General features: G+C 49.9%; 1 protein-coding gene across 1 annotated transcript in view; it reads left to right on the forward strand.

Moving 5' to 3' along the window:
• The first annotated feature begins 642 nt into the window (after positions 1 to 642).
• The window catches only part of KREMEN2 (kringle containing transmembrane protein 2), a 29900-nt gene continuing 8101 nt past the window's right edge, over positions 643 to 22441 (forward strand). Inside the window, exons 1-4 of the mRNA XM_028701553.2 lie at positions 643 to 1997; positions 16553 to 16819; positions 17782 to 17906; positions 19949 to 20102. Coding sequence (XP_028557386.1) covers positions 1931 to 1997; positions 16553 to 16819; positions 17782 to 17906; positions 19949 to 20102 — 613 coding nt within the window. The 5' untranslated portion in view covers positions 643 to 1930. The remainder of the gene's footprint in view (positions 1998 to 16552; positions 16820 to 17781; positions 17907 to 19948; positions 20103 to 22441) is intronic.

Genomic DNA, 22441 nt, shown 5'->3' on the forward strand with positions numbered 1-22441 from the left:
CCCCTCACTGAGCTAAAATTCCCAGCGCCCTTATCAAAGGCCAGTTCCCAGGATTCTTGCGGGGTGGGGGAATGTGCTCTGCATGCACAGTGTGTCCGCAGTTATTTCAAAAACAGACTCCAGGAGGCATTAACCCTCCGGAGCCCGGGCCAGCGCTCCATTTAAAAAAGAAGAGGTGCGGCGGCTCAAATGTTCTGGCAGTCAGCCTCACCCACCTTTCCCCCCTGGTTCCAGACGCGTGAGGACGACGGCATGAAGAGAGAGATCAACTCTGCACGTGCTCAGAGGCACGCTCTCCTCACGTGCTCCGGGGCTTGAGGCCCAGCAGAAAAAAAACTGGTTCTGGGCTGTGAGCTATGTCCCAAGTGAAGCCCTGGGCTGCCCAGCCTCCTCTCCCACCCGCTCGCCCCCAAACCGCACATCCTCTGGCCCCCTCCTTCCCCTCCTCTTCCCGCCCCGTCTCAGATTTCAAGGCCGCGCGCAGAGATGAGAGAGAAAGAGAGCGAGGCGGCCGCAAAGAAGTCGCGCCGAGAAGAGAAGCCTCCTCCTCTCGGCCCTCCCCTTCGGGATGGGACGTCCCAGGGGCGGCCGCCGGTCGGGGCGGGGAGATCTGCTGGGAGTGGGGTGGGGATGGCGGGGGAGCCGCCTTCTCTTCTGCCTCCGGCTGCCAGGGGAGCGAGCTGGGGGGAACAGAGAGCGGAGGGCGGCGGCGGCAGCAGCAGCAGCAGAAGCCGCCGAGCCAGGAACCGGCCCCGTCGAACAAGCGCCCAGCCGAGGGAGCTGCGGGGCTGCCGCTGCAGGTGGTTCCACCACGAGGGCGGCGGCTGCCCAGGCTCTTCTGGGGGCTGCCTGGGGCGGGTTCCGACTACTCGCCCCCCAGGAAAAGCCCGGACTATCACAGGTCCGCCTGGACGTAAGCAGAGCCGCAGACTATTCCATTCGGGTTTGGTCCGCCTGCAAACTCCGGATCCGCTCTGGAGGTGGCGGGGAGAGGGCGGGGAGTAAGGATACGCTGAACGCCGCCGCCTGACAGGCGCCGAGATCCCCTCCGGGATGGAAGGAACCCACCTGGTGAGCAAACCCGTCGTGGACAAGAATTGATCCACACACCATCCCTCGGGGCTCCGGAGAGACTCCAGATTTGCCTAAGGAGGCCGAGAAGGGATTGGTCGGAAGCCGAGAGAGGCGGAGAGGGGAGGAGAGAAAGAGAGATCCACGAGCATCACTTCTGGCAAGAGATCTGCCAGATCCGAGATCTTACTCGGCGGCTGAAGCGGTGAAGAGAGCTAAGAAGGGTGAGGCGGGACCCCGTCGCGTCTGACCGCCGAATCCTCACCCAGGAAGACCGGGGGAGATGAGCCACCGCGCTCGGACTCTAGTGGATTCCAGATCCTTTGGGGACAGCCGGCTCGGAACGTGGCAGATCCGGAAGGATACCAGCTAAGCTTGCGCCCCGTCGAAGTGCGAGAGAAACTTCGCTTGGGACCCAAGGCTGCACTTTCAGGACAGGAGAGGACAGTCGCCGCCCCACGGTGCCCCTTGGGGACCAGCGACATGTGATCCCTAGATCCTGCGGACAGATCAACGAGATCCTCTCCGACCCACCGACTGCTTGACAGCGACTTCCCCGGAGCAGGAAGAGGAGCCGAGGGGTATCCGAGCCCCTCCGATGCAATGGCTAGTTAGCAGGCTCCACCCGCTGAGATCCCAGAAAACGACTGGATCGCCAGCGTCCTTCGCCGCCATCCATGCAGACCCTGGAAGATCCCGCCTAGATCCTCGATTGGCTGGTGCCGTGACAGTCCAGAGACACCCCTCTGGTCCCTTCCCTCCCCCAGCTGGGCTCTAGCTTGGGACCCTGGCTGTTCCTACACCCTCCAGGTGTGGGGCAGCCTGGGTGCACCGGGCAAAGGGGTGACACCGTCCAGAAATGCCCTGGGTGGTCTTTGGTCTGCTGTTGGTGCTTCTTCGAGGGTCGCGGGCTCTGCAGAGGGCAGGTGAGTGAGAACTGCGGAAGGGAAGGAGGGTCTGTGTATTTATATGTGCGTAATAGGGACAGGGAGGGGGGGTATTAGAGCCAGGGTCCTCTTCTCAGCTCTGGGAATGGGGGCTGGGGGAGCAAGGAGTGGCCAAGCGTGGGGCAGGAGCTTGGAACCATGAAGAAAACCCAGAGGGAGCAGGGCAGGACTCCTGGGTCCCCCTTCACAGCTCTGGGACAGGTGTTGAATGTGTTAAAACTTGAAATGTATGTTGGGGGAGGCAAGACGGCCAGGACTCCTGGGTTCTCTTTGAGACTGTTTCTACTGACTTGAGAAGCAGGACTCCTATATTGTCTCTGTCCCTTGAGGATGGGGGTCATGTGGAAGGGCAGGGAGGGGGTACATGGAAGTGGGCTGCTGGTGCAAGAGTCCCATTGCTCTGGTCCTTTAGTTGGCTGGCAGGGTGTGTGGGACTGATGGCCAGAGAGAGAGGAGGATGGCTGGAGCTGCCGTTGTGGTTGGCAGCATCAAGCCTTCCCTTGGCCTGGTAGGACCCCTTCTGGCTCCCTCCCCCTCTCTCTCCCTCCCCCCTCCCAGCCTCCCTTGCTTGGCCCGATGAGCCCCCAGCCTCAAAGGCACAGTTCAGTGGCCACCTGTCCCGCCCGGCCCCGACGGCAGACAGACGGAGCCCAGCCGATTTCACACACTCAGCCCCTAGACAGCTGCTGGACCCCTGCCGCAGCAGAGAGAGAGAGAGAAGAGAAAGAGAAAGTGTCTGGGACAGATCCCCACCCCTGCGGTCCAGTTCTTCACCCACACTTTCTGGCCCAGGCGGCATCTGTCTCCCCAGACGCGTTTTGGCTGCCGTCCAGGATACCTGTCAGATGGGAATCCCAAGTGGCAGGAACTGGCTCAACAGGGTTGGGCTGGGTTATAATTGGGGAGGTAGGCTGCAGTCTGCAATGCTGCTGATGCTAGGGATCTGCTGGGGTGGGGTGGGGGGGCAGGAAGGGCCCCGCCTCCCCCCAGAGCAAGGTATGCTTTCCTTTCTTCATCCTTCCCCCAACCCAACTACTTTCAAAGATATTCATCAGCTTGACAAGCTATTCCAAGATTTGGGTCATAGAATCTGGGTCATAAAATCTCAGAGTTAGAAGGGACCGTGAGGGTCATCAAATTCAACCCCCTGCAATGCAGCAATATTTTGCCCAGTGTGAATTTCGAACCCAGAGTCTCATTCTCTACTGACTGAGCTCTCTCTCTCTCCTCTCTTCTTCATAACAGAACATTTTTGTGGGGAGGCTCTAAGCTGGATATTGTTGTTCCTTCAATGTCCCTGGCACTTTACAGAGAATGAAATGCCAGGTCTCTGCCCCAACAATCATACAGTATAAAAGAACAGATGCAAGTGTGGCAACAGAAGGGAGGAGGGGTAATTGGGTGCAAAGGACATGAGGGGAAGAAAATGTGATTATTGCAGTGACGTATACTTAACTTTAGCTGCAGTAGGCAGAGTACTTGGACCAAGAAATAATGCCAAAGGCTTGATGGAACAATAAGTTCTGTTTGTTTTCCCCAAGAGATTTTATCGATAGTAATGCAGGTAACAAGTTATGTTTTAATCGCCCCGCCACCCAAAAATAAAACCATGCCCTTTGATTTGGAGAGTCATCTTTTGACACCAAAACTGGTCATAATCACCCCAAACGTGTGCATATTCTGTTGTGGCACAGGCCCGGGAAGACACTCAGCGCATGCTTAGAGGTTCTTTTTCTTCTTTAAGATCACATGCAGGGGTACATTCCAGAGAGGCCATATCTTGGAGAAGGGGTCAGCGTGGCTCAGAGACAGAGCACAAGCCTTGGCATCTTCAGTAAAATAATAATAATAATAATAATAATAATAATAATAATAATAATAATAATAATCAGGGAGCAGTGATTGATGGGAAAAGCTCCCGGCTGAGACCCTGGGGAGCTGCTGCCTGTCTGAGTAGACAATACTGGGCTTGAGTCTGCACCCACATCATGCATTTAAATTGCATGGCTTTCCCCAAAGAATCATGAGAACAGTAGTGCACAGGACTATGTCCCAGCACCCTTCACAAACTACAGTTTCCTGGGTTTTTGGGGGGAAGCCGTGTGCTTTCAGTGTGTGGTGTGAAAGCAGCCTGTGTCTGAGGATAAGGTCTATCAGAGAAGCCCAGCTAATATGGGGATGTTCTGGGTTGAGGACCCCAGGGACTTCACTAACTACAAACCATGAAATTTGGGATCCCGGCCTTCGGGGGTTGTAGTTAATGAAGCTGACGCCAGGGCTGCAGATGCCCCTCCTGGCGGGGGGGGGGGGCGGTGGTGCAGGGAAAAGGGGGGCTGGCTACTTTCTACCCACCCAGCAGGGATCTAGATGCTGAATCTGGGCAATAATCAAAGATCAGATGGTGACCATGTCTGGCATCTTTTTCTCTTTGGCACCCTTTAACAAAGGAATTTTTAAACTCTCTCCCCCCCACCCCAATCTCGACACCAGTTTCAAAGATAAACCTATACAGGGACTCAGAGGCAGAGTTGTGTACAGCCTCATGCAAGTATCTGTGGGGAGGGACACTCTCTGTCGCTGGAAGAGGACATCCTGAACCTGCCCCACCTTCTGCCCCAACAATCACACGTAGGCATCCGTCACCAGAACGAAGCCGTGGCTCTTCCCTGGCACAGCTCTGCAGTTGCCGTGCCTCTTGCCAGGTGCCGAGGGCATAGCGCAGCAATGCCCTTACCTGGATGGGCTTGGTGGGAGCTGCAGTCCAAAGCCACATGGAGGGCGCCAAGTTGGCAAAGGCTGCTGTAGGGCAAGGATCACCAATGGGGTCCTCTCCACACCAGCTGAAATTGGACAAGGCACTCTGTTCTCGCCAATACCCTAGGCTGTGGCATGTGCTTGGTTGCTGTGGTGGTTTCTCTACTTTGCAGACGTTCCCGCGGTCCCTCAAAGGTTGGCAGTCCCGAGTGTCAGGCTTAGAGCAGAGAGACCTGGATTCAAATTTCTCCACTCAGCCAAGAAGATCAATGAGTGACCTGAGGCCAAGTCATTCTCTATCTCAGCATAAGCTACACCACAGGGTTGTTGTGAGGATTAAAGGGTGGGTGGTGGTGGTAAAGGAGGACGTTGTAGGAGAAAATAAGCACAAAAACAGAGTTTCCTCTTCCAGAGAGCATCTTTGAATGGTACATGAAGGAGGGCTCTACCCGTCACAGAGTCCTATCCATCCCTGGAAATACTTCCCACCCTGCAAAGCAAGGCATTCTCTGCTGTATGGCAAGAATATATTCAGCAAGTGAATCTTGCTTACATGGCAAGCAGCTGCTGTAGATTCTTTGCCGGTTGAACTTCTGCCTTTATTTTGTGCACTTGGAAAAGGCAGGACAAAATATTGGCAACCCCTGTGGCTACAGAGCACAAAGCCCAGCTTGTTGTCTCTTTGTTCTTTTACTAGGATCAAAACCACAGTTTCTCTCCCATTTCCTTTTCAACAGGAAATGCTGGACAGTCCCTTTCAAATTCGCTTTTTTGTGTGTTTTCCCACGTTTGAGACGCTGAGCACAGAAAAGGCCAGCTGCAGTGCAGCAGACTGCCATTAGGGGGTGCTCTGGCTCAGGAGGCAGTTGAGCCTGTTCATTTCTGTTCTGTTCCCCATTCCCCCTTTATAACAGTTGTTTTAAACCTTTTATTTTCTTGTGAGGGTGCTGTCACTGACCACTCTCCTTAAACCAAGCATGTTTCTCTCTGTGTGTGAGCACAGTCATTGCATACAGAATCAATCAATACCCCTCTGATTTTTTTCTTAACATATTGTCGCAAAAGGAGGAGATTCATAAAGAGTGGTATAAGAAAGGTAAATTACTTTCTGCCTTTGTTGATGCTTTTGTAATTGTGAATACAGAACTGGGGTTAATTTATGCAGGAGTATAGAATAATTAAAAATATAGTCTTCTTTTTTTAAAAAAGAAGAAGACATGTAAACTGATTGCCATCACCAAATCCTGCACTAGTTAATTATGCTCACATGTTTATCGTTGGGTGAGCTAGGATTTCTGATCCCTATCGTGTGGTTTTGAACAGGGAACCCCAGGTGTGAAGGAAGGGTAGTTGTGGAGGATTTATTCCGTTACATACCTTTGCCATAAGCTTTTATCAACCAGCTACTTCAGTCCTCTGGATAATTCCCGTGTATGCAAACTAAGCTGATCTACTGCCTGTCATTAAGTTGGGGAAAAGAGGTGGGGAGAGGAAAAGGGGGGGAAAGCAACTTCTCAGATCCACATTGTTTCAGGCTTGTTGAAATCCTTTCAAATCCTTTGAAATTCAGTTTTAGTTTCACCCACCCTGTATAAAGGAGTCTACCGTTGCTACTTTTCTGTGTCCCATGGCTTCAGAGATGAGCTGCATTTTGTGGGCTTCCCCACGTCTTGTAGTTTGCAGAGTGCCTTAGATCTTCCCTGTTTACTCTGACCTCTGCATCCCATGGTCCTGTCGGTAGCTGACCCACATCACGGGGGAAGAGATACCTTGCGGATCAATTTCCAGTGGGGTGGAGCAGCAGGATAACTGTTTATTTTGTATCACAGGTTAGAAAAAACTCATTCCATTGTGTGCACACAATAGTAACTATTATTATTATTATTTGCTTGTAAAGTGCCATCAACATGTGTAGCAGAGAAAAATGAAGGAGATGCCCCGAGGAGCATACAATCCAAAATTTGTCATAGAGGAGGCGACAGTAGGAGGGGTAGACAAATGGAGGCAAAAATAAACAGGGGAAGTATATCTGCTCTGTACAGTTACATGTACTTGGGCTTAGTTGCAGGAAGGGATAGGAACTAAGGGGCAGTGAGGATTGTCAGGGCAGGACTTTGGGGGCAAGGCGAGCAGGAGTGCCCTCAAACACAGCAGAGCTGGCTTACCGTCATTTGAAGTGGGGCATTGCCAGTGGTGGCTGGTGCCCATTGGAACTGGTGGGTCAGAAGGCAACTGACAGTAGATGGAGCCAGGACTGCAGGCCCATTGGCATGCGTTTGCATAAATCAAGGATGGAGCAAGAGATCTTGGGCCTAGTGCTAAAGACCCATGGCTTGGCCATCTGGAATGCCCCTATTTTGGAGTAAGTGGAGCAATGCACATTACCATCAAAAGAGGTTGGCTTTATGGTCTTCCATCAGAGAAAAGGTGGGTTTTGAAGTAGGATTTGAAGGAACGGGGTAGCATCCGAAAGATATATTGGTTGGCAGTTCCAGGCATGAGGGGCAGCAAGGGAGAAAGGCTCCAGCCTGCAGGACCAGCGGTCAAGGATAAGGGGAGCAACATCTGGGGGATCACAGTTTCCCCATTCCTACGCTGGGACAAGGGAAAAAGTCAATTCAGTTTGCATCTCAAGGCAATCATTTGCACGATCCAAAACAATGTGTGAACTGAAGGAAGCAACCCTCCCAAAATTTGTGCTTTTCCAAAGTTGGCAATGCAGCTTTCCAGGCAAGTGCTGTGTACAAAAATGCACATGCTAGCATAAAGGGTACATAAGTGTGCACATGTTAGGGAAAAGAACATACAAAAAATGCATTTTATCAGGGAGAATTGATTTGCAACAATGTACCTACATACTAGGCAAAATGGCATATAAACAAGTTGTACTAAAATGTTCATGAATGTTCACGTGGACTTAAAAAAAATACGTAATTGTGAACTGATGTAGAAATATGGAGAACTGAATATAAGTTAAGGAAAATGAGAAACTGAGAAAAGCCAAAACGGGCAGATTCACCCATCCCTATCCTACACTAAGGCATATTTTGTATTATGCTTTTAAGAGTTATTTTTAACCATAACAGCAAACACCTCCCATTTAGATCACTGGAGGACAACCTATTGCAAAAGTAAATTAACGTAGCATGCAGAACAGGAATTTCAGCAATGTAACAGATGCAACAGCCCTTGGTTGGAGAATTGGCTTTTATTTATAACTCACCATTCCGCCAAGGAACTCTCCCCTTGTCCCATTTTATCTTCACAGCAAGCTTATGAAGCAGGCTACTGGCTGAGAGAGATTGATGAGCCCTGAGAACTTCATAGCTGAGGGGGGATTGGAAGCTGGTCTCTCCCCAGTCCTAGGTTGCCAGTCTAACCACTGCACCAAATGATCATATTCCTGTTCTCTTCTGTGAAATGTTAGAGAGTATTCTGTCTGTTGCATCCATTTATTAACTGACCAGGAATGAGACCTTGGGATCGTAGTGGATAGCTCTATGAAAATGTTGACCCAATATGTGGCAGCTTTGTGGTGCCATCGGGGCAGGACTGTGGGGCAGAGGTCCAGAACCCCACACTCAGTAGAAGGAGCAGCCCCCCCCCAAGTGCAGCAGGGGTAGGGCTTGCTGAATTTCGAAACAAGGGGAAAAGCCGTAACTCAGAGCACCAGCTTTTCATGAGGAAGGTCCCAGGTTCGATCCTGGCATCTCCAGGTAGGGCTGGCAGAGACCCACACCCGAAAACCCTGGAGAGCTGCTGCCAGTCTGTGTTGGCACTATGGTGCTAGATGGGCCAATGGTCAGACTCGGTATAAGGCAGCTTCCTATGTTCCACAGCTGTGGCTGATGTGGGAGACCTGCCATCCCAAAACTGCCATCATAACTTGTGGCACTGGAGCAGGGCAGGGCAAGGTGGGGGCTGTGAGGACCACCCTGCCCTGCCCCAGTGCCGTAGGGACAGCAATGTTGACAGCACAGCTTTTTGTCTCTGCCCTGCAATTTTGTCCACTACTGGTAATACACATCTATAAAGGGAGAAGGGGATGAGACCGTTTTAAATAAATGAAATAAAACACATGGCCATCTAGAGAGCTGCCCCACCCCCATAAGACCATTAAGTCCGGAGTGTGAAATGACCCACTGTGCACCCCATCCCTGTCTCCAGTTTCCTTCCCCTCCTACACACCCTTGGCTGACACCTCCACATTTCCGTGCATCCCGAAAGCGGAGGTGGGACTCGCATTTCAGGGGCATATCCGGTGCTCTGGCCGTTCTGCCGCACCAAGATCCCCCAGACGACCTCTTTACTGAGTATTCCTCCAGATTTGTCTGTGCGGAGGTTATACATCGGAGAACATCCCTCCGGATTAGTTTGCACAGAGCTCATGTATAACTTCCCATCAATCGATCATTATCCCACCCTTTTCTTTGTCACTTTCCTTACCGCAGAGTATGTTTTGAAAAGTGGAATGATGTGGATTTGTTGCACCAGAACTCTTCAGTTGTGCCAATCTTAGTTTCTGGTATGTGATTGAATCCGTCCTGCAAAAGAGTGACATTTGGGAGGTGACAGCTGTCTCTCTTTGGGGCTTTTATTGACGATCTGCCTCACATCCATGTCACTGAGTTTCCTCATCATCAGGACACTCAAAAGGGCATTAAACAAGTCCTGCTGGATCAGATCCAAGGTCCATCTTCCCTCACTGGTCAGTCATGCCTCTGGGAAGCCCAAAAGCCCTCTCCCTTGTTGTCGTCTTCCAGCTAGTGGTATTCAGTGGTATACTGTTTCTGCTCATGGAAGTTCCATGTAGCCATCATGGTTACTAGACAGGGATAGACTTATTTCTCCTGAGGGCCCAGCTAGATGTGACAGCAGGAGGGCAGCTGGCAGAAGGAGGTGGCTGCCTCAGGCGGTAGATGTGGAGGGGTGTCAAACAGTGATGGCAGCTCCCCTAAGCTTGCTAACTGCTGCCCTCAGGTGCGAGGGAGAGAGCTTCCCAGTTGCGAGACCTGAAGTGAAATTCTGCTGTCAAAACTGTCAGCCTCTTGGATTCTGGGGTGGGGAGAGAGGGGCACCTTCTTTGCCTCAGGAAGCAAAATGTCTTGGACCGGTCCCGTCATGCTTTCCCTCTCGCACTGGATTGCTGCAGCCGTTCTATCCCCCTTTCCCAGCTTGCTTCCAGTGTTGCAGCTAAGAAGACAGAAATGTATTTGGAGCAACTGGCTGAGGTAGCGGTAAGCTGAGGGGAGGGGTCCACACTGCAGCTCATCTCTGTCTCTCTCCCATGTGTAAGACAGAGTACACACCATACGTAGAAAGCGCACAACTTACCCCAAAGCATCCAGAAAACTGCAGATCATTGAGAGTGCTGGGAACTGTAGCACCGTGAGGGGTAAACTACAGTTCCCAGGGTTCTCCGACAGAAGCAGTGCACTTTATAAACATGATGTGCACACAGCCTGGCCTCCCTTTTCATGTGTGAGCTGTACGTACATGTGCACGATGGCTCCCTCACAGCCGGCCTAGTCTGAAACATCCCAAAGGCCCCTCCACCTTACGGAGGAAGATTGGTAAGGGAAAGAAACCTCCCTGGTTTTCTCACACAAGGGCAAATGTCCAAGGAGCTCCAGGATCCCTGGAGTGGGGAGGAGAGAGCATATGCGTGCACACATGCGCTCCCGCTCATGCTCACACGCCAGTTCCTAAAGGTGTGAAAGCGCCCCCGGCATCTACTTATTTATATATTTATTGAAAGAAAGGCATGGCAAGTACTCTGGGAATTCTCCTCTGCCCCCTTCCCTATTGCTTCGCCGCGACAGGCTGTTGGCCTTTGGACAGCTGCAGCAGCTCCCCAACAGGAGGAAGTTCTCCACAATGGTACCGAAATAGCTAATCCCACGTTTGTCGGAACAGGGCTATTTCTCTCCCCACCCCCCGGTGTGCGTTCCATTGCGTTTCTTCCGCAATCCCATGGCTCAAGAGAACAGAGAGCCCTGAGCCATTTGTCCCTCTGATGTCCCCCCCCCCTTCTGATCTCCAAAGCCACCTCACATTCATGCCCCCCCAACCCGCCCCGGTCCCCAATTCCACACTCACCCCACCCCATCCCCAAGCAGCCTGTAGCGTCGAAGGGCCCAGCTGCCAACACTCACCACCTGTTAGACATCCAGACTCCAGGCCTCTGTAGGCTTCTACGTCCGTCCGTCCCCACCAAGAGATCTCCCCCCACCCCGCAATCCCTACGCCCCCCTCCCCGCCCACCCTTTTTTGCTTTATATCAACCACCTGTTTATTATGTTCTCAGCTATTTCCATCCCCGGCAACAGGTGGGGCCTGTCCCCCGGGGCTTCTGTCTGCTGGGCTGGAAAGGCGTCTGGTTACACCACGGAGAGGCTTCAGGCTCCGAGGCGGGGGGGGGGGCAGTGGCAGGGAAGGCGAAGCGAGGCTCCTGGGCCTATTCCCAGCTGTGGAAGGACATTAATATGTCTGGGATAGAACAAGGCCGGCTAGGAGCCAGGACTCCTGGGTTCCCAGGGAGGGACAGGGCCCAGAGCGGCCGGTTCTCTTCGCCAGTTCGGATTACAGGCTTCCTTGCGTGGGGCACCTGAAGAACGCAGCCTGGCACTCGGCGTTATTTTGTTGGGAAGAAGGCTGGCCGCATTTGTGCCTCTTGTCCTTTTTGAAATGGGGCATGTGTGTGTAGTGTAATCAGGATTCTGCGTCAAGAAAAATATGCATTCTGCAACCTGGATTGCTTGCTGAGATTTGCTTCTGCTCTTCACGGGGAGGAGCAAGCAGGTAGGCAAGTCTCCCCTGTTGATTCCTGGACATGCCGTGCTCTTATCCTCCAGATTAAACTTCTCTGGGTTCTCTGCATTCCCAACACACGCAAACAACAGACCCCAATTCCCACAGCAAGAAAGGCACTCCTGAATTTTCACACGGCCCCACCTTTCTGCTTCCTGATCCAGTATCTGTGCCTTCTTCAGACTGGTCCATGTCTGCTGTGGAAGGAGGTGGCAGAAACCTGAGGTGGTCAAATAAGGGGCTGTACCCCATCAGGCTGCAGGTGAAGAATCAAACTTAGGGATGTTCCTGCACACAGCGAAAAACCAACCAACAGCAGAGCAGATATTGGGCTGTGCCAGAATTTTTCTCCTTGATGTGCTAGATTTTCCTTGCAAGGTGTTACATGGCCTGTTTGTTTTTTGCAGGAACCTTTATTGACGCAGGACAGACCAAGACGTTTATCCCAGATGATAGGTTGCAGTTAGTCATGCCAGTGCAGGGGAAGAACTTTGCCCATGCTCAGAAGCACCCTGGCCCTCATTGTTACTATGCATTGCATGCTCTGGAGCTGACCTCGCTATGGAAACACGTTCCCTGAGGCAGTTGCTGGTGATTTGAGAGCAGGGCTGGAACCCATTCCCCCCCCCCAGACTAAAAGTCCAGAGGGACCCACTGCTGACCTTGCTGGAGGTCAAAGAGCTGGACTGGAGGGGGGAGTCCTGTCCACCCCCCCCCTTGTGCTTTGCCTGCACTTGACTGTCTTGGCATGGCAGATTAAATGCGCCTTTGAACTCTTTGATCTTCCTCCATTCCCCCCCCCAATATAAGATCTAAAAGGGTCTCCTGTGTTTCTTTTGCCTGCAGCCAAGGCTCACACGACACCCTCCACACCGATTCCCTTTGAATCTTCAAAGCCTCTGCATGCTTTAACTGATTACACATTTAGCATCTCTAATCTCCTCTTGGCCCCCACCCGGGAGGCAGCCTTGGGACATGTCCCTCTTCTTTCAAGCTTGTCTTGTCACGCTTGCTCTGATGTTCCTCCAGCTCCACATTTCAGAGATTTGGGGGTGGGGTGGGGGTGGAAAGGAGGGGCAACTGGAGGTCTCTGGTGAACTGCCAGGGAAGACGAGAGCCCCTCGTCTTGGGCCCTTGGTCGCCCTGCACTCTTGGGCCCAAGCAGCCCTCGAATTGTAGGAGGAGAGGTAGGGTGGCCCAGGGGCACCATCAGGAGAATGACGAAGGGGGGTCTCCAAATGCAGTAAGGCTCACCTGCCATATTTTTAAACAAGCGAAGGAATACGGAATATTCATTGCCATCTCACTTAGTTCCCCCTCCACCTCACGTCCAGAGTCTAAAATTACCGTACCTAACTGCAACTCGAATGGGACGCGGGTGGCGCTGTGGGTAAAAGCCTCAGCGCCTAGGGCTTACCGATCAAAAAGTCGGCGGTTCGAATCCCCGTGGCGGGGTGCGCTCCCGCTGCTCGGTCCCAGCGCCTGCCAACCTAGCAGTTTCGAAAGCACCCCCGGGTGCAAGCAGATAAATAGGGACCGCTTACCAGCGGGAAGGTAAACGGCGTTCCGTGTGCTGCACTGGCTCGCCAGATGCAGCTTGTCACGCTGGCCACGTGACCTGGAAGTGTCTGCGGACAGCGCTGGCCCCCGGCCTCTTGAGTGAGATGGGCGCACAACCCCAGAGTCTGTCAAGACTGGCCCGTACGGGCAGGGGTACCTTTACCTTTAACTGCAACTCTGGGTACGGGTGGGGGTGTTTGAAATCCACAAGTTTCAGTCTCTGACTTGCCTGAATTTTATTTGTATTGTGTTGCCCTGTACATTTCTAAAAAAACAGTACCTAAATGGTATGTGTCATAAAAGGTAAGGGGGCTGGAAGCCGGCCCTTATCTCCCTCCCGCCAGTAATTGGACCACTGGGTTGCTCAGGTTATTAGAACATCTCTAAACATTAGGCGCAAGAAACTGTGTTTTCCCACCCTGCTAACAACCGTGTTTCCCAGTGGAATTCACAGCCACCAGATATCAGAATCATAGAGTTGGAAGGGACCATGAGGGTCATATAGTCCAACCCCTGCAATGCAGGAATCTTTTGCCCAACGTGGGGCTCAAACTCACAATCTTGAGATTAAGAGTCTTACACTTCACCAACTGAGATTTGTTGGTCTCTGATAGTATGAAAACTATCATCTGGTGACTCAGTAGGTTTTTTCAGGAAGCTGCTACTCCCCATTAATCTTGAATTGGCAGACAAGATTGACAATGTGCATTTAGAGCACATCTAATGCACATTTGAGGCACACAGCTGCCCCCCCAAAAGAATTCTGGGAACTGTAGCGTATTAAGGGTGCTGAAAATCGTAGCTCTGTGAGGAAGGAAACTACAATTCTCAGGATGAAGGGGGGGGAGTAATATGTTTTAAATATGCACTGAATGTGTTCTAAATGTGGGTCAGGTCTTTTCCTTCAGAGGGGGCAGGAATAGCACCAGAATGCTTGACTTTTTTCAAAGCTGGTGAAACTGGCAAGGTTTCCTTCCCAGCCTTATCAGTTCTGCAGGGGCATGGGAGCAGCGGAAAGGGAGGATAGATTGCCTGAAGAAGCCGGATTCTTTATATCAGTCAACCAAGAGACACTTCCCAATGAGGGAGGACAGGTTAAAAGACAAGAAAAGCCATTCCCCCAATGTGTGGAGGGCAGGGAGGAAGTGGTGGGTGGGAGACTGAAATACGCTTCTGATCAACTGCATCCTTTGAGAGGTGTCATGAAACCATCAAGGAGGTTGAAATGGGTGTGGAAATACACCAGCAATCCCAAAATCCAATACAGGTGTATTTAAAATAGAATTTCAACATTCACTTACAAATAGTATGCAAAAGAGGCTCAAAAGGGCTTTAAAGGCTGCAATATTAAGGCTCTATTTATTGTGGGTGTATGTAGCAACGGGACGCGGGTGGCGCTGTGGGTTAAACCACAGAGTCTAGGACTTGCTGATCAGAAGGTCGGCGGTTCGAATCCCCGCGACGGGGTGAGCTCCCATTGCTCGGTCCCTGCTCCTGCCAACCTAGCAGTTCGAAAGCACGTCAAAGTGCAAGTAGATAAATAGGTACCGCTCCGGCGGGAAGATAAACGGCGTTTCCGTGCGCTGCTCTGGTTCGCCAGAAGCGGCTTAGTCATGCTGGCCACATGACCCGGAAGCTGTACGCCGGCTCCCTCGGCCAATAAAGCGAGATGAGACCACAACCCTAGAATTGGTCACGACTGGACCTAATGGTCAGGGGTCATTAGTGTATTAGTAATGTGTTGGAAGTGGATTTATACTGGACCATCCACACATCATCCCTCTTTCTCAGTTGTCCTGTGATGCTTCCCCAATGCGCCTGCGTTCATGCTTCCAGATTTTAATTCTACCCATTGCATGCTTGGCATTTTGCCCATTGCCAATCTCCACTCCCCCTTCTGCCCGGACAGCGCAAATAAGTTGCCCTGTGCCACCATACTTCCTTTCATCTGCTTTTATAGACTGCATGTTTCAGCTGTGAATTCCTGTGCAAAACCGTGTTAGTTTGCAGGGGGAGGAAACCGCAGAAGTGTCACCGTATGTGGCATCAATAGGACGTACGTGGAAGTACAAGCTCCTGTGGCTCTGACCCCTCCTTGCTGCCATACTTTGTTTTAAAGTTTTTATCTTCAGGCTGTGATTGCTATGCTAACCATTAGCTCGTTTCCATTAAAAAATAGTAAAAAAACCTCCACAGGAATGGTGATTAAAGAAGCAAATTTAATTTAGCGCCTTGAAGGACCCAAAAAATAAAAATAAAAAATTGGAGCGTTTATGGTATAACGAATTACGGGATTTCAGCAGGAAGTTTTAAATGCACGGGGTGTATGCAGTTAGTGTTTTTTATTATTGAACCTGCCTTGGGAACTTAGGGTGAAGGGCAGGTAACAAGCAAACAAACAAACAAACATCTCTGAGTGGGCACAGGGCACCTTTTCCTCACAATTCATCTGTCAAATCAGGCCTTTGCCAATTACGAGTCACGCCTTCCAACTTTGGAGCATGGGCTTGGATCCTCTGAGGTCCAGGAATCTCTCCCTCTCCCTCTCTCTTTTGCTGTTAGAAATGAAGCGCTAAAAGTCAGGACCTGTGAGGTCTAAAGGATCTGGGGCAAGGCAATGGCTAACAGCAGAATTCTTAGGAAATTATCCCCGCTGATTTCAACGAGCCTTTCTTCTGCTTCAGTATGCATGGATTGTGAGAGTGTGAGTTTTCATCAAGGCATGCCATGATTCAAACCTGTCAAGCAGAGTACGTTTTTACAACTCCTGAATTATTTTGCACTGGTTACCATGCCAGTTCTGCAGCCTGAAGCAATTGAATGGGCCCATCTGGGACAAGGAGATCCAGCAAGTAAACTAGTCCCAAGCCATGAAGGTCTTTATGTACTAATAGTAACACTTTGAATTTGGCACAGTAACCAACCAGCCACCAGTGCCCATCTCTGAACAGAGGGGTTGTCTACTGAGAAGGTCTCACCCCGTCAGTAACTGTGTTGCAGCATTCTGCACAAACTTCAGTGTCTGGGCCAAGTGCAAGGGAAGCCCCACACAGAGAGCATTGCAGTAATCCAGTTCTGAAAATTCCAGGGCCTGAACTATTGTGGTTAAGCTGGTATAGGGTGGATGGAGACCCAGGTTTACATCCCCTCTTAGCCCTAAATCCTAGTAGATGATCTGGATCCAGCCACCATTTCTCAGCATTCCCTACTTCACAGGGTTGTTGGAAGGATAAAGTGTATGCATTTGCAACTGAGCGACTCGGGAGAAGAGTGGGATTTTAAGAAATGCAATATGTAGATATATATATTGATATTGTCACCTCTTTGGGATGCCAGAGAGAAAGCGAGAGTGCGCAACGAGAAGATTCGTCTCTCTGACCAACCCTCCCTTCTTCTCTCCTTGCCTGCAGAGCTGTCTGAATGTTTTATGGTGAATGGGGCCGATTACCGGGGGACACAGAACAGGACCTCGCCCGGGAGCACGGGGCGGCCCTGCCTCTACTGGAACCAGACGCGAGAGCATGCCTACAACACCGCCAAGTACCCCAACGGCGAATGGGGCCTGGGCAGCCACAACTATTGTCGCAACCCAGACGGGGACGTACAGCCCTGGTGCTACATCTCGGAGAATGAGGAAGGCATCTACTGGAAGTATTGTGACATCCCGACCTGCCACAGTGAGTACAGGAGGCCTGGGTAGACGGTGTGTGTGTGTGTGTGTGAGAGAGAGACAGACAGAGAGAGATGGACTGGCTGAGTGCAGAAGAGTTGGGGCACCAGTTGGAGGCACCAGTTGGGGAACCCCCAAAGGAACCCCTAGGAAAAGAAGGGTCAGAGCCAAGGGATTGGTGGTGGGATGACGATGAGGGAGAAGAGGGAGCAGGCTGGGAGGTGGTGGTGTCGGAAGCTGAAGAGGCAACAGGATTTAGTGAGCAGGAAGAGACTCTGGAAGAAGGCAGTCCAGAATTAGAGGTAGAAGCAGAGGCTGGAGAGAAAGGGGCCGAGAGGCAGAGATGAGTCAGGCTGGTGAAGAAGCTGGGGGTCTCCCTCTCCTGCTGTGGCAAGCTCCGCTCCCCCTGGTTACCCAGAACCAGAAGAGGTATGAAAAGAGCAGAGCAAAGACAGGCACACAACTAAGTCTCAGATTGCAGAGATGAGGCAGGCTGGTGAAGAAGCCAGGGGGGTCTTCCCCTCCTGCTGAAACCAGCTCCCCACCCCCCAGTCTCCCAAAACACACAGAAGAGAGTGGAGTGACAAGACGAAGGAGTCTAATGGAATGGCTGACCCAGGCTCGTACAGAGCTTGTTTTGATAGAATAAAGTTATAAACCCCAGTTAGCTTAGCCCTCTGAGGCTTGGGGCAAGTGTATCCTCCTGCCCCCCACCTTGCACGAGCCTGGGTTGACTCTCCAGGGGACAGCCGAGGGGCAGGAGGCCTGAGGGAACTGGTCTGTCGCAACACTTGCAAAAGCCTTAAGGCAGACAGACAGCTTTGTTTCCAATCAGTGCATGCCCCGTAACTTCATGGTGAAATTCTGTAACTTTTTATACAAGTGTTCCAGGGTGGTGGTGGTGTTGGGGTTTTCGCTCTCTTGCCCTTCCAGACAACAAAACCACAATCACTTTGTCCTCCTCTCCAGTGCCAGGTTACGTCGGCTGCTTCTTAGATTCTGGGACCCCACCAGCCCTGAGTGGGAGCAGCGGCACCTCCACCAAGCTTACAGTGCAAGTCTGCCTCAGCTTCTGCCGCAAGCGGGGCTATAAGGTAAAGCTCTTGGTCAACCATGGGCATCTCACCTCACCTGGCCTGCCTAATAGCATCTTCAGGCTTATGGCCTGGTCTGATGTCGCAACTCTGCTGGAGTTAAGCTGATCTCGGCCTAGTCAATGTGTGTCTTGGAGACTAGGAGTGAATCCGGTGTACACCAACTTGGAGTTCCATGGTAGAAAGCCTGGGATATAAATTATGGGGTGTACTGAAGTAAGTTGTATTCACATTGGCCCCCTTAAAACTAACAAACCTAAATTAATCAGGCCTATTCATTTCAGTGGGTATATCCTGAGTAGAACCAGTGCTTTTTTTCTGGGAGAGACACAGGGGTACGCATGCCCCTAAACATTTTGTGAATCTTTGTACTTTTGTCCATTTACTGTATTTATTTTCCCCGATTTGAACTATAAAATGGTGATTTTCTTGAGTCAAAATGAGAGTACCCCTAAACAATATTTGAGAAAAAAAGCACTGAGTAGGGCAGATACTGGGCACAACCACAAATAAGCATCAACCCTACAGAAAAAGGCTTAGGGTTGTGTTCAACTAAGTCTTATTCATAACAGACCCATAGAAACCAAAAATGAGTGCAAAGGCACTTGGGATGACTGGCCAGTACTTGAACACTTGAGGTCTTGTTGTCGCTATTGCATTTGTTCTTTTAGTTACACAGTCTCAAAAATTCAGATATAGGCCTGCAAGCATCAACTGGCCATTGCCTGTGATGTGGATGGTGGTGAAGCTGCCACATGTTCAAGTCATTGTGTGACTTTTCTTTATAAAATTTAATTTCAGCTGTGATGCATTTTTAAGCTCTACACAAGGTTGAACGTGCTTTCCTGCTCTGCAACTCCAGCCCTAGAACATTAGCCGGTCTTTTTAACAAAAAGTTGATGAAGTTGCTGCTTTAAAATTCGCCCCAAAGCTTAAAAGAAATATCAGCCCCAATCTGTTGCTTCATTCCCTTTGGTTATCAGATGACTCTGTGTTTTTCTAGAAGGGAGATTTACAGAGACACCCCTGCCACTTATAAGAACATAAGAAGAGCCTGCTGGATCAGGCCAATCAGCCATTTAGTCCAGCACGCTGTTCTCATAGTGGCCACCAGATCCCTCTAGGATCTTGTGATTTCTAGCAACTGGTATTCAGAAGCATTACTGCCTCTGATTGTGGAGGCAGAGCATCATGGCCAGTAGCCACTGATAGTGTTGCTCTCCATGGATTTGTCCAATCCTTTTTCAAAGCCACCCATTGCATGGTGTGTACACTTGGTTTGGCCTCTGGCAAGCAGGTTTGGTAGTCTTTGTGTTATTCCGCAAACCTGCAGCACCTATTTGGGACAAAATAAATCTCTGCGTGTGCCAGAAGATACGACGTTTCTCTGAAACCACTTTTACCTTCCTTAAAGCCACCTCAGCTAGGGGAAAAAGGCCACCTTAAGCTGATGGAATATGTGCACCTTGCAGACCTAACATATAGAATAAGAGGACAAGAAGAACATACGTTTAGAGAAGATTGGGAAATGTTTATTGAATATATGGGGGAAATTGTGCACACCTGAAAACGTTGGCAGCATTAAGATAAATTCAACCGTGTAAATAAGTTTTGTTGGATGTAATAATGGAATACTGAATGTTTTTGTTTATGTAAAATATGCAGGGATTTATGATATACAAAATGAACCATGGAAAGAGAATAAAGGGAGTCATTGATATTTTAAGGATGTTTAAATGAGTAGTCTAAATTGTAAAACAGAAAAATTATATAAAAAAGAAAAACAAAGTTCACCTCAGCTTCACTTTCTCTGTACTGGGGCCATTTATTGGTGTCATTGAGGTTGCAACTCTGATTGTATTTTTCTGGCTGTACGTCTCACTGAACCCAGTTGGGATTGCTTTTAAGTGCACATGTATGGGATTGTGCTGTTAGCCATGCAACGAACAAACAGCATCGGCAGGTTATGGGATGTGATCTACACCCTGCTTCCCCTCCCATGTACATGCTTTTTTAATCACCTTTCTCTTTCTCCTCTGCAGTTTGCTGGCGTAGAGGCTGGTTATGCCTGTTTCTGTGGCCACGAAGGGGATGTCCGACGTAGCCAGCCAGTGAGTGCCGTGGAATGCGACCAAGTCTGCTTTGGCAAGTCCAGCGAGTTGTGTGGAGGAGATGGCCGCATTGGCATATACAATGGTAAGTGTGAGGACGCAGGAGGCTTATCACAGATCAAAGGTTTTTTAATCCAAAAGATGTACGCGCATCTGCTGTGCATGCCTGATGACAAAGGTTTTTATGCACAGAGGTAGAGAGAAGTGTTTTTCTCTGTTTCCCATTGAGGGAGAATTTAGAGGACACCCAGGGAAATCCATGGGAAGCAGGGCAGCCCAAAATTAAGGCTGCAGTCCTCCATACACTTACAGGCAATGACCAATCGATGCGCGCCCAATTGATGCGTGACCGCGCATACGTGCAGTGTGCCAAATCCAGAAGTGACTTTTAAAATGGCCCTAAGAGAGCCCAGAAAGGGCAAAAAAGCAGTGCCTAGCAATCCCACAAGGCTTTGCAAGTGCAATCCCAGGAGCCCTTGCACCGGCCGTTAAGACCTGTGCGGAAGTGGAGTTTGAACAAGGGGATTTGGAGGGAGCGATTGTGCTGGAGTTCGGCATCTGGTAAGTTGCCACTGGTTTTTTAAAGGGCTTTTCAAGGATTTCCCATGCATCTTGCCCCAACAGAGGGTGCTAAAATTTCATGACTGTGAAAGAGAGCATCCTGATTGGAAATAGACAGGACACTTCATGGAAGGACTTTTTGAGTATTTCAGTTTAGAAAAGGGAATCTTTCCCGGGCCTTCTCCAAAGCAGATCTCGTTTTGCTCCCATCCTTCCAGTCTCACGTTCTCTCGACATCTGGATTGCATTTATTTATTTATTTCTAACCAATGTTGGTTTTTGAGAAATTTTTCATTTTCCTGTTTTCCAGACACAGTTGAGTTGTTTTCTTTCCCCAGTTTTGACTCTCAGGGATGTCAAAGTGCAGTGTATACGCTTAACAGTTGAGTTTTGTTTTTTGTTTTGTTTTTAAATGTTTTTGACAACAAATATAATGCTTTTTGGGTGCCACCCACATTGTCCCAGTATTTTTTACAACAGACCTCTACTGTACGATGCCTGAATGATATTATTACAGCATGTAAATCATTTATTATTATTATTATTATTATTATTATTATTATTATTATTATTAGTTTATCTACCACTTAATTACAATTATCTCTAAGTGGTGTACAGCAAGCTGAGCAAATACAACAGAGATAAAAAGCTAACTCTAAGATCAAAAATGACTTTTAATGACTGCTGAAATAGAAATCCTTCAGTAGGCGCCAGACGTTCCACAGGGAGGGGGCATGTCTGATCCCATTTGGAAGTGAGTTCCACAAAATGATGCCCACAACCCTGAATGCATGGCTCCTTGCGGACACAAGCCATGCATCTGAGCTGTGGGGAACCGTGGTGATTCCTCTGTAGACCTCAGGGATCAGGCACAGGTATAAAGGATCAAGCGGTCCTTAAGGTATATCGAATGCAGGGGGGTTCTCACTTACGCATGGGGTTCCATTCCTGACTGCTGTACATGTCACTGGGACGCATGTGAGTGGTGATTAGCCTGCCCCACTCTGCCCTTACCCCCATTCTGCCCCTTTTCAGTGCCGAAAATAGCACACATGTTAGCAGGAGCGGGTGTGCTGATCACATACACATGTGGAGACGCCTGTACTGTTATTGTAGACTGTTATAGTATACTGTAATTGTTTGGTACACTTGGGTCATCCCATTTGCCATCTAAAAAAAATGATAATAGTTTGTTTTTGTGTTTATTTATTACGTTTTAAAAATCTCTTCCTTTATCTTCACAACAACCTTGTGAAGCTGAGAGATCAGAATAGTCTAAGGTGACCCAGGTCACTCAATACGTTTTGTGAATGAGTGAGGATTATAGTCTTACCACTACACTGTTTATCTCTCTTATCGGTTGTTTTTTTTTAAAGGGTGAGTTTGTGTCTCTTGCCATGATTGCAAACAATGGAGGTACACTTCTTTTTTAATTAAAAAGTATACTTCATTATTATACCCAGAAAGGTCCTCCCCCCCCCCCCTTTAGAGTACCTCCAATTAAAACTTAACAATTAAGGAGTTTTACCTGCTGTGTCTCTGAGTGATTCACTGTTCTGGGCATGGCCATTTTCTTCAGTGGCAGGTCATTACATTAGAGGCGAATGATTGCCAGGCCAGAGCCAAAGCTGGTTGGAAGGAGGTAAGATCAGAGCAGCAAATTACGCAGAGCAGCAACAGGCAGCCTCCTCTGCGGGTGGGTCAGTCTGCTGCATCGGGCATGGCTGAACCATCCAATCTCACGCAGCATCAATGTGCAGCAACATTAGCGCCTCCTAGTGGTGGCTGATTGGAAGGAGGCAAGGCCAGATCAGTAAATTACAGAGATGCAGCAGGCAAGATCCCCTGGATGTGGAGTGGGTG

Source organism: Podarcis muralis, chromosome 13 (genome assembly GCF_964188315.1).
Source record: "Podarcis muralis chromosome 13, rPodMur119.hap1.1, whole genome shotgun sequence".
Lineage (NCBI taxonomy): Eukaryota > Metazoa > Chordata > Lepidosauria > Squamata > Lacertidae > Podarcis > Podarcis muralis.